The sequence below is a fragment of the Capra hircus genome, chromosome 5 (assembly GCF_001704415.2).
Source record: "Capra hircus breed San Clemente chromosome 5, ASM170441v1, whole genome shotgun sequence".
NCBI classification, from domain to species: domain Eukaryota; kingdom Metazoa; phylum Chordata; class Mammalia; order Artiodactyla; family Bovidae; genus Capra; species Capra hircus.
The window spans coordinates 66,163,112-66,175,693 of NC_030812.1; the positions used below are offsets into that span (position 1 = coordinate 66,163,112).

General features: G+C 46.0%; 1 protein-coding gene across 1 annotated transcript in view; it reads right to left on the reverse strand.

The window, feature by feature from the left end:
* The window catches only part of NT5DC3 (5'-nucleotidase domain containing 3), a 63,409-nt gene that overhangs the window by 22,521 nt on the left and 28,306 nt on the right, over positions 1-12,582 (reverse strand). Inside the window, exons 3-6 of the mRNA XM_018048183.1 lie at positions 8,413-8,487; positions 7,873-7,928; positions 2,303-2,393; positions 1,217-1,351 (exon numbers count right to left, since the gene is read on the reverse strand). Coding sequence (XP_017903672.1) covers positions 1,217-1,351; positions 2,303-2,393; positions 7,873-7,928; positions 8,413-8,487 — 357 coding nt within the window. The remainder of the gene's footprint in view (positions 1-1,216; positions 1,352-2,302; positions 2,394-7,872; positions 7,929-8,412; positions 8,488-12,582) is intronic.

Genomic DNA, 12,582 nt, shown 5'->3' on the forward strand with positions numbered 1-12,582 from the left:
CATTGGCAGAAAGCAGTGGTTAAGAGCACGCTGAAGTGCAGCTTCCTGGCCTGAAATCCAGGCTCTGCTACTTACTAACTGGATATCCCTGGGCGACTTACTCAGCCTCTCTGTGCCTCAATCTTTCTATCTGTAAAATGAAGGCGATGATACCTCATGGCATTCTTGTAAGGATTTGATTAATTAATAGGCATATAGCATTCAGAAAAATAGTGCCCAGAACACAGTAACCTCTACACGTGTGTACTCATGCACATGCAGTGGTAGTTCACGCTTCATAGTAAAAACTGAACTTTGCAGTAAACAGCTTTCCTCATGAATGCTAAGGGTTGCATAGCTCCAGTAATTCTTAAAGATCCTTAAAGATGAAGCATCTGTGTGAGCCAAAACAGAGGATGGAAACTAAATATTTAAATTTAGTTAAAACAATACCAAACTGACATTGAGAAACTGTAATTCACCCTGTATTTTCTAAAACCCATGATTTGAGGCAGTCAATATTTAAACCTAGTCATGAACACATAATAAAAACACTGTAGTATGTATATACAGATCTTTTAAAACTCTGCATGCTCAGTCACTCAGTTACGTCCGACCCACTGGGACCCCATGGACTGTAGCCCGCCAGGCGCCTCTGTCCATGGCATTTTCCAGGCAAGAATACCAGAGTAGGTTGCCATTTCCTTCTCCACGGGATTGTCCTGACCCAGGAATTGAACGCTCAAATCTTGAGCCTCCTGTGTGGGCAGGTGGATTTTTTATCACTCCACCACCTGGGAAGCCCCTTTTAAAATGATATTTAAATTATATATATAAAGATGCTTAGAAACGTGCATTAAAAATATATATTAAATAAGCAATATATAAACACATTTTTAAATACTGAAAAAAGCTCAGACAGCTTAAAGAATGCATCTATAAACACACATAAATGTGAACATAAAATACATAAATACAAGATTATTTAAATGATGTGGGTATGTATATGCACACAGAAATCTAGGTAACAAGTACCCTCTTCTTTTAACAAACAATTTGACTCATTTCCAATTCTCCTAACCCCTTTCTTAGGATTTCCAAGGTTAAACGGCAAATAAAAGAGATTCAAGACAAAGGACGACCTCAAACACTCAGCCAACAATGGAAGCCAGAGATTCTATTACTTCTGAGGCACTGGAAGAGGTGCAGCATGGTGACCCCCCCATGTCTACACAACCTTGACATCTTTGTACAGGTGCACAGGTTCATAGTCGATGTTGTTCTTCAGAAAGTACTCATTCACACAGGACAGCAGGGTCATTTCGGGCAGGGAGAAGATGTCCATGAACTGCTTCATGGTGTTTCCGGAACTCTGCAGACAGGGAGGGAGGCTTTAGCAAGGCAGCCAACACCACAGCAGACTTTACATCAACCTGGGGGATCCTGGTCATCAACATCTGGCTCCCTCCCCATAAGGAAAGAAAAATTCTAAAAATAAGTTCACCCTGTTTTTGTCCTTCATGGCAGAGCTGATGTCTCACTCTAAGTGCAAATGGGCTTTCCAAGGAAATGCCCTGACTTCCCCTCAAAAGTCTAGCCAGCCTTCCCTTTCTGTTCTCCTTTGGGTTCCATCCAATTTTCAGCTCACACTCTTTCATCACACACAGAGGAAAGGCAGTAAATTGATTTTTGCCCACGTGAATGACACAAAAAGCCTCTAACTCTCCTGAATTTGAGCACCACCACTCCCACCCCCTCAAAAGCCCACATGGGAGCTTGGAAAAGAGCCTTTCCCTGAACACTTGTGATTTATAAGACTAAGTTTACCAGGTGACTAGGCATCTTCCTTGCATTTTGGTAACACAAAGAGACTGCATCTAACATGACAAGAAGCAAAAATTCTAAGGGCAAAGAAGACCACAAAAGTTAGAAAGGCAGAGGTCTCCCTTAGGCACAGAGCAGCGTGCTGCCCTGCTCTTAATCTCAGGGGAGGCAACAGCTGCTACAGTGACGACCCCAGTGACTCCTCCAGAGAGTGGAGACACGCCTGGGGAGGTGGTGGCAAATAGGGGAGGGCTACAAGGAAGCTGCAAAGAGCCTTCAGCAGGTAGGGAAGAAGGGCCGAGAAAGAACCATGAAAGATCCCAGGAGCGACTCAAACATACTCACCTCTCTCAAATTGAGGGTCTCTCAAAACACAACCTCAATTGCCTTCTTGAGTCCTTGCGAGCAAAGAGTTTAGTAGTTTAAGATCCTAAAGCTACCAGGCCACATTTCGTAAAGGAAAAAGATAGGTTACTTTAAATAAATAATTTCTCATTACCTTCCCATAAAAGTCGCTCATCTGTTCCAAAGGCACGTGGGAACCCTCGTACATTTCAATGACCTCCTCATCGGGGACCACACTGAGGCCTCTGGGAAAATCACAGGCAAGGCAGTTAGCATCAATTAGAGACAGACAGCAGTGATATTCAGACCTCCAGTGACTGCTGAAATTTTTCAACTGAGGTGCAAGACGCTGCTGTCACAAGGAAGCAGGAGGTGGTGCCACTGGTAACTGCTACAAATAACAAGCATGATGCTGCTACTATTACTACTACTATCATCCTACTGGTAATGAGAGCAGGAAAGACAGCAGCCGACACCACACGGTCCTACTGAATGCCAGAAGTGAACTGCACACAGTCATTCACTTCATTCTCAGCAGTCTTAGGAGTGAGGCACTATTATTCTTCCCAATTTCCAGCAGAAGCCACCAAAGCACAGAAAGGTCACAGATCCTGCTCAAGGTCACCAAAGTAGAAAGTGGGGGGTCAGGACTGGCTCCTGGGCTCTGCAACCACCACATCACACTGCCTCCTTTAACGAGGCACACGGTCTCCTAATGACTTGCTTTGGGTGGGTGTGTTGTGTTTTGTTTTTTTTAAATGTTTTTACTACATTAGGGAGAGAGGCTGGTCTGTCCCCATCACTCCCCTGCCCTCCGACGCTCTACCCTAAGAAGATCAGTGCTGACGCAGAAAGAGTCAGGACCAGGCTCAGGTGGACTAACCCCCACGTCAGGATGCTGGACACCACCTCTAGCAGGGAATGATCCCAAATGCTGTATCACAGTGAGGGCCAGGTTCCCCATCTGTAAAAAGCAGAGGTAACATGCACCACCGGCCTGCTTCTGGGGGCTGCACCAGAATCTGTAAATGAATCCAGCTCATCCGAACAGAGGGAACAAACACTATGGCGTGTGAGTGGCCCAGACTCTACCCCTGCCTCTGGCACCTGTGCTGTGAGCAGGTGCTTCCCCCTGCAACTTAATGGTCTCAGACTTCTTCCCCTGAAATCGCCTCGAGAGCCCTGTGGAGGGAAATGCCTGTTCCCCGCCCCCTCTCTAGAGGAGAAGGCTCCTGAGAAGCAGACACCAGTGGTGAGGAAACCACAGAACGAGTGATGGCAATATCAAGCTCTGCTACAGTGGCTGTAAAAATAACTCAGCTCGAATTTCAGTTACTCATACAGCTTATCACATAAAATCACCTGGTCAATATTAAAGTACACATAAAACATAACTTATATTTGACCTGTAACTTTAATGAAAACATCATCTCAGCCTCTTTCCTCCATTCTCCGCTCTTATCTTACTTTTAAAAATATCCAAGGGGATTCACTGATGTTTTGCGTCCGATCTTGATTAACTTGAAACAACTACTGGCCTTTGAAAACAAAAAAGCACTTTGCTTCCCTCCCATCTTTGCTCCAGAAATCAGATAAGACACTGGGACTACACCAGCTTCTTCTAGACAGTGAGCCTGGAAAACCACTCTGGCTAAAGCAGCAGCAGTAAGCAGTACATACCTTGAAGGATCTAACACCTAGAAAGAAACTCAACACAGTGAAAAGGAACTCCGCTGGGTGAATTCCCTTTCTTTCCCCACACTAGGACCACACTTCCAGTCCTTCAGCAGCCACTGCCACCTCCAGGACACATTTCCAGGCATGTGGCCACACAAGCCACATCTTTAAGGTCCACATAACCAAGTATCAGCTCAAAAGATGCACTGAACTCGGTGGGCCACAGTCAGCTGAATTCTGCTGCAGGCAGTACCCACAACATATAGACCTGCTGGAGCCGGGCTCAGACGGCAGCCAACTGCACCTGAATGTGGCCTAAACCAGAGCTGAAGTCACAATGGAAACTACTTTACACCCTGTGTGTTCATGAGAAGTAAAGGGTAGGAGCGCAGATCTGAACGAGGCTGCCCTGGGTTCAAACCCCAGCTCCCTCAGCTGCTGAGGGACCACCTGGACAAGGAACAAGTGATTTAACCTCTTTGGGTCTTAGTGTCATTTTTTAAATGAGCAGCAAAACCAGTACCCACTTCCTGGTGCTGCTGAGATTTAAATGAGTTGCTATAAAGAGAACGGCACCCATTGCTTCGGAAGCGCCATCTAAGTTCCGCGCTATGGCTGCGGTGGGAACAACCCTAGCTTTTCACCAGATTCCTAAAGAGAACTTAAAATGTGGGTGCTAAACAGGCCTGTGGCGGGAAGTCAGTCTCTGTCTCAGCCCAGCAGTGCTCACCTGCACAGCCCACATGCAACCTGAAAGCCACCCAATGGAGGGGGATGCAAGGGCATGGGGCTCAGAGGGGAGCGAGGCTGAGGTGTGAGCACTCTTCCTCTCATTTTGCTCACTCATTATCCCTTCAGAGGGGCGAGAGGAGGAAAGGGACATTTTCCCAGGTGCCACTAGTGGTAAAGAACTCGCCTGCCAATGCAGGAGCTGTAAGAGACCCAGGCTCGATTCCTGGGTAGGGAAGACCCCCTGGAGGAGGAAATAGCAACCCACTCCAGTATCCTTGCCTGGAGAATCCCATGGACAGAGGAGTCTGGTAGGCTACAGTGCACAGGGTTGCAAAGGGTCGGACATCACTGAAGCACCTTAGCACACACGATGTTCCAAGCCTGCTCTAGTCCAAACAACCAGCCGCCCTGAGGTGGGTGTTGGAACCATGCCCATTTTAGAGAGCAATAAACCAAGGCTTTGAAACAGGTGGTCAAGAATGGGCTCACACAGGTGAGCAGTGGGGCTAGGGTTCACACTCAGGAAGTGTGACTCCAGAGCCACACACGCAGCCCTGCTCCCTTGGCTGCCACACCCCTTCTCAGCACTGAGGCCACAGGATGGTGTGGCCCAGAAGAGAGGAGAGAAAGACCATGTCAAGCTGAGAGGGTGAGGAGAGGCCTTGCCACCTGTCAGCCATGCAGAAGGGTGAGTGAGATTTCAAGAAGCAGAGAGGAAGGAAAACCTCATCCTGGAAGAATGCCAGCCTGCACAGATGTGGAGCAGTAAAAAGAAGAACTCAGAGGAAAGGTATTTATCTGCTATTTGCACAAATCTGGCATCCACTCCCTCTGAGACTGGCTGAAACTGTTAGAAAGAATAACTCCCTTTCTCCGCTTAACCTAGAGCTGAGGGTGGAAGCCTGATACTGCCAGGGCTCACCACGCAGAAGGGCCTGCTGTGAGTAAACCCAGAAAGGAGGAGTGTCAAGAGACAGAAAGAGCACTGACAACAACCATTTGGGCCTCTGGAGCCAGCTACACCTGCAACCAGATCTGTCCCTGCACTACACCATTAGTGAGTCCAAACTGAGTTTTTGTTTAAGCCAGCTTGAGTTGTGTCTCAGCCACTTGAAACCAAGACTTTTAACCAATCAACGAAGTGAAGGAGCTGTGTATGGAAGAGGAGAAAGCTAAGGGTTTAGAGAAGGTTGATGGAATATTTAAGAGACCTGGGCTCTATTTCTTAGACAATGGGGAGCCATCCAGGATTCAGAAGGGAGAAGGGGGTTGTTTAAGGCAATGCTTTAGGTAAATCAGTCTAGCAAAACGTCCAGTCTGTGGGCTGTGCTGCAAAAAACCACAGGAGCCCAGGAGAGAAGGGGTAAGTGTCTGAGTCCAAGGAAGGATGGCAGACAGATTCGAAAGATCTGCTGAAGACTGCCAGTTAACTCTCAGACATTCAGAAATGCTGCACATGGGCCAAGAGCACAGTCAGGAGCCAGACTGTCTGGGTCTGAATTCTACTTCCGTGTGGCCTTGGGCAAGTTACTAATGAACATCTTTGGGACCAATAGCAGCAGTACCTACCTTATAAGATTATTTTGAGGATCAAATGAGTTAACTCAAAACCCTTACGGCCGTATCTGTTGCACTGCAAAACTCAATATTGTTGAGTTGCTATTTATTATTGCTACTACTATAATTATTCGCATCATCACCACCACCTGTTCTCCCTCTTGAAACACCATTAAAATGACAGTAAAAGAATAAACTGCTCAAAAGGTCAAAGGAAATGAGAGCAAAGACATCAGCACATAAGACATTTCAACATGTTTTGGGAAAACAGTTGGTGAAAGGAGGCCCCTGACTTAACATCATTGAGAACAGAGCCTGCAATGGGAGCCCAAAGAGAGGAACTGATGAACCATCACAGATCCCCAGAAAGACTCAGCCTTACGAGGCACCAGGAAGCTACTGCAGGATGTGCTCCAGCAAAATGAGGGAGTAAAGTTAGAAAGAGGAAGAGATGAGAGCCAGGAAACAGAGAAAGTAGCAAATTGAAGTCCCTGGATGAGCAATCAGAGCAGATCAGAATAGGAGGCAGTAGTCAAAAAAAAAAAAAAAAATTAACTGAGAAATTATGTAAAGCATTTGAGTTGTGGGGAAATAAATGCCTGCTTGATATCTGTGAAGGAACATTTAGGGAAAAAACTAGATAGCTACATAGGAAACTAAGCAAATAAAAACTGAAGTTATTAGTAAAACCAAATGCTGCCCAAGAAAGAAAACAATGCAGTACTTGCTTAAGAATGAACACGACCTGTGGAATCATAATGCAAACAAGACGGCAAAGCAAGCAGACAGGGATCTTAATGAGGCTAGGGAAAGGAAGCTGGAGATGCGGCTGCATGTGTGCGAGGGCCAAGTCCTCAGTCCTCACAGCAGGGACAACGTCCAGAGTTCATAATTAGGAAGCAGAAGTATGAGCACATCATTTCGGAACAGAAAGAAAATACCAAATATTTATACATATGGTAAAGAACCTGCCTTCACTGTGGGAATCCTGGCTTTGATCCCTGGGTTGGGATGATCCCCTGGAGAAGGGAAAGGCTACTCACTCCAGGATTCTTGCCTGGAGAATCCCATGGACAGAGGAGCCTGGTGGGCTACAGTCCATGGGGTCACAAACAGCCGGATACGACTGAGTGACTAACACTTTCACTTTCACATACCTATCTGTACACACACACAAAAACCACAATCCTCAACAGCATCCCCAAATTTGAGAATTAGAAAAGGCAAAAGCCTTTATTTCAAAGTTACAAAGATCTCTCACTGAGCTCAGTACTTCTACTAATTCTAATAAACAAGAAGAAAAGAGACAATGTCCAAACTACTCAACTATCATGGTGGGAACGACCTGCCCCCACCATCCTTCCCCACCTCCTCTGCAGGACTCTCACTCAGGGGGCCACCATCACCTCTGGAGAGCTCACCCTCCCCAGAGTCCTCCAAAGTGGCCCCTAATGGCCTGAGCACACAGCCATCATAGCCTGGGTCACTGTGGACTGCACTCACTGGTTTTCTTGTGTGGATTCCCACCTACACTCCAAGCACCTTGAGGACACCCTCACAAGCCAAACCATTAGCATCTAACATGGTAGTGGCCCGATCAATGTTCCTGAATGACGGATGGAGCGGGCAAATGAATGAATGCTTTACAGATACACACACTGCAGGCCCCCAACACTAAACAGTCAGGGAGTCTTGAAAGCCAAAGCACTTTGGTTACTTGTGGGGGAGGGGATTAAATTTCCCCCCTCTTACTCTTACCTGTAGACAGTTCCCAGCTGGATATAATGAAAAGCATCAATCTTCATCAAGACCGCCTTCAAAAACACAAGCACATGCACAGGTAAATTAACGCACCACAAATTGCATATTTAATGAAAGTTCCAGGTGTCATTGTGAATCCTATCAACGTTAAGTCGTCATACACAAAGAAACACACTGCATGTTTTTGAAAGGTTTGCTTGCTAAATAAAACACTGTGAAGCCCATTAAGGAAATGACCAGTCTGCAAAAAAATAAAAAAAATAAAAATGACAACCAGCTCCTCCTCAAAACATTGAAATTGACATAAGTAGTATTTGGACATAAGTAGTATTGCCCAGTGGCTAAATGCATTCATTCTCTTCCAATATATAGTCTCCTGGAAAAGACTTCATCCAAAAGTGTTTTGGATAATTTAGTTCTGCAGCCCCAGAGAATATAATTTCAAATCTATTTATGCATGCAGCAAAGAAAAGCACCAAGAATACATTTTATTCCCGAACGTGCTAAACTGTAGAAAAACATGAGAATTATACCTACCCGCTGCACGTCATAATGCAGTCCACGAATTGCAAAGTTTGGGTCATACTCATACTTCCTGATTTCCACAGGATACTAAGAAGGAAGAGAGGAACTGGTTTTAGCTAACGATGTACTAAGGTCAAGGTCAAGATAGCATCCACACTTGGCCTTTGTTAGGAGGCTGAGGCACTGGTGCACCTGGGTAGGAAGCTGTGGTCAGAAGGGACGGACCGCAGCTTGCCTCCTGCTTCAGGCCAAGCGCCTCCAGGCCACAGAGCACCCTCCTCTTTATCTGCCCACACACAGGGAAGGCCTCAGCCCCCCAACCTCCACAGCCTTACCTATTCTCACCTCAGCTACAGGAATCCCTTAGCCATCAGTACAGCCTTCCTCCCCCTGGGGCCAGAGACACCCTCTCTCAGCACATGGTAGCCTGTTATGGCTCCAATGCTGGTTCAGAACACGTGGCCTGGCTCCCCTGCTATTTCCTAGTCATAAACCTGTCCCTCCTACTACACAAAAATCCCAGCCCCTTCTTTATCCACTACTTTCCTCTCTCCCCAGATCTCAGAAGTAGAATACCAGTGACCCCACTGGCAGCAGGCCCCACCATGCCCATTTGACAGAAGGGACCTCAGAGGCTTCGGATGAGACAACCTGCCCAGGCCACACAGCAGGGATGTGCAGAGGCATGGGGGTCAGGGTCTCCCGACTGCCTCTGCACTCACAGCATGGACCTACCAGCCAGAATATCCCCTCCTGAGTCCAGGGAGGCTGTGTCCCCACAATCTGCCAATCATGATGGAATCTGCTTACGTAAAGGCCTAGACAACCATCAACCAGCACGGCAGCCCCTCTGCACTGCCATCTCCTCGTGCACAGCCAAGGTCACGCGTGTGCGAGAACACCTCCTGGAATCACCAGGCTGACCCACACGCAATGAGTAATTCCAGCCAAGCGGCATGAAGCGCTGAGTCAAATGTCACATTTGGGCTCATTTATCTAACACCCTTCATGTGTGCCAAGAAATCACTCAATGCTATTTCCACTCCTGGGCGTTTCCAAGAATCCTGCACACAGTGTATGGTCCTTCATTTTTACTAATACACTTCACACGCAGACACACATACATGGAAACTCTGGTTGGGAACACCGTTAACAGTCACATCTAGTCGAGGAAGTCAAAGACGCCCCCATCAGCCAGGAAGTGACATGTCTCTCCAATGACCTACGGCTAGATTGTCTGGACTCATATAGCCTAGAAAGTGCCCACCAGCCAGAAAAGCATAACTCACCCAATGTGGCATGAAAATGACTGGTGTCCCTGACAGCAGAAGAACTATAAACAATAAAAGACCTTTACTTGGGGTTTTATTAAGACTTCTGATTTGGGCTTTGTATGGGTTTCCTTCAGTTCCTAGATTTGTTCTTATCTGAGTCCAATCTGGACAGGCTAGTGTGTGCAGGCAAAGATCAAAGTTTCCCCTTAAAATGCTACAGAACTGATCTTTACAGCTTTAAGTAAAGTTAATACTAAAATGCTGCAGAGAAACCCAGGAATTCCCTGTGCATAATTTCTAAAATTCTGTAGCCTGTCCACATGGACCCCTTCCTGGATAATCAATCATGGAGCTCTGGACAGAGCTGCGAACCTCCACATTACAGCACTGCCTGTGAGCTCCTGAGGCCCCAGTGCCTATAAATATGATGTATCTGCTTTTCAGAGGCCTCAGTTTGATGTTTAAAGTAACCTAAATTATGAGTCTAATTAGAGGAGAGCAAAAGCATATAGAAACAAAGTTTTCCAAAATCCACACAGAACATGAAGCCGAGACAAAACTACCTGCATCATGATACTCTCTTAACAGGTGAAATTCAACGAGTATGTCAAGTGTTTACTCAGCACGTACTTTGTGCCAAGGCCTGGGAACGCAGTAGTGAACAAAACTGATACCATCAGGACTTCCCTTGCAGTCCAGTGGTTAAGACTCTGAACTTCTGCTGCAGGGGGCATGGGTTGGTCCCTGGTCAGGGAACTAAGATCCTGTATGCTGTGCAGCATGGCCAAAAAAATTAAAACAACAACATTAAAAAAAAGAAAAGAAAACTGACACCATCTCTGCCCCTAAGAAGTTTCCATCCTATGGTGGGCAGGCAAAACAAATCAACACTTGTACAGTGCTTCATGGTGGTAAGTACTGCAGAAAAAATGCACTAAAAGGGTTTGGAAATCTGGGGGGGGAAAAAACTAAAGAGTGAGGCTTCAGATTACTGGGAGCCAGGCAGGACATTCCACCAGAGGAACTGGAAAGCGCAGAGGCCCAAAGGTAGGAGCATGTGTGGCGGTTCAAGGAGTAGCCAGGTGGCTGCTGCGGTTGGAGCGCAGCGAGGGCGGGTGGGAGGAAGCAAGGCAGGTGAGGAAGCCAGGGGTCCAGGAGCATTGGAGGCCTTCAGTGTCACTCCAAGCGTGATGGGAAGGCTCGGGGAGATTCTGAGTCCAAAAGTGAGATGACTAGTGTTTAAAGGTTCACTCTTGCTGCTGAATGGAGAACAGACTAAGGGGCATGAATGAAAGCAAGGAGCCTAGTCTAAGGCTACTGCACCATCGGGTGGGAGGTGATGGTGGCGTGCACCAGGGTGGAGGCAGCGCAGGAGGTGAGAAGTGGATGGAGGCAGGACACATTTCCATTGAATATCTTCTGAACGAGTGAAAGGAGAGCTCACAGCTGCAGAGACTGACTTCCTCTCATACAGTGCAGCACCCGAAGGGAGACTGAGAGTCATCCCTGGTTCAGGAAGATCCCATGTGCCCTGGAGCCACTAGACCTGGGAGCCACAATTACTGAAGCCTACACCCTAGAGTCTGTGCTCCACAACAAGAGAAGTCACTGCAATGGGAAGCCTGCGTCACAACAAAGAGTAGCCCCCCCTACCCCCCAACCCCCTCACTGCAGGGAGAGAGAGCCTGAATGCAGCAATGAAGACCACCACAGCCGAAAAGATAAGTCAATCTTTAAAAAAAACCACCCACTCTCTTTTAACAAAAGACGAGAGAATGGGTAATTATGAAGAGGCTGGAACATTTACATCTGCTTTTAGGGAAGATGCTAAATTGCAAACTTGCTGCTCTGTTACTGTGCATCTCAAAAGCAGATGTCTCTCATCTTCTCAAGTACTTTTAGTCTTTGGCAGAAAAAAAAAAAAAAATGGAACCAAATTCAGTGCTTCCAACAGCATCGTGGAAGAATCATTTTCAGATCCAGAGAAAAATTTGCATAAGCATAATTGCCTCTATTAATATGTCTGATATAATTAGTGTTAGGACATACTTCTTTTATTAAAGCAAGAGACATAATGGGAATGAAATTTCAACTATCTTAAATCAAGAAGCTTTTCGAATCAGAATGAGTATACCTTTCTTTCCCTTATTTCATCTCTCTTTGTTCTCAAATTTCATAAATTTTTAATCTTCATGAATATTTTATTTTCATCTGAACAATAAACCCATAGGATAGAAAGAAAAGGTGTTACTAATCCCACAAGGGCCAATGGGAACAGAAGACAGCATCTGTGCCTTGCAAATAGATTGAAGTTCAAATTCGAGGACTTCCCTGGTGGCCCAGTGGTTAAGACTCCGCCCTTCTAATGCAGGGGGCACAGATTTGATCCCCGGTTAGGGCACTAAGATTCTACAGGCCATGTGGTTTGGCCAAGAAATAAAAAATAAACAAATAAATGAATTTTTTTTGTAAGTTCAAATTCTGGGTCTGCCTTCTTTCTTGTCTTGTGGCTTTGAACTACTAGCTGAACTCTGTAAGTCTCAGTTTGCTCAACTGTAAAACAGAGACACTATCTGCAGGGCTGTCATGCAGATTAGCAATAATAGTAGTAACAGCTAATAACAGTAGTAATAGCTACTTTAATGAGTGTTTTCTATGTGCCAGGCACTTCACATAAATCAACTCCTTTAATTATGACAATAACATTGTGAGGAAAGTACTACTGCTGTGCCCATTTCACAGAGGACAATACTGAGGTCCAGAAGCATTAAGTTACTTAAGATTACATAAAGGATAAGTAGTAAAAGCCAGGATTAAAAATCCAGAAGTCAGGCTCCAGAGCCTGTGCTTTTGGCACCAAGTAGACAACGAACAGACGGGGTGCTGTTAGCATAATGACTTTCGTTTT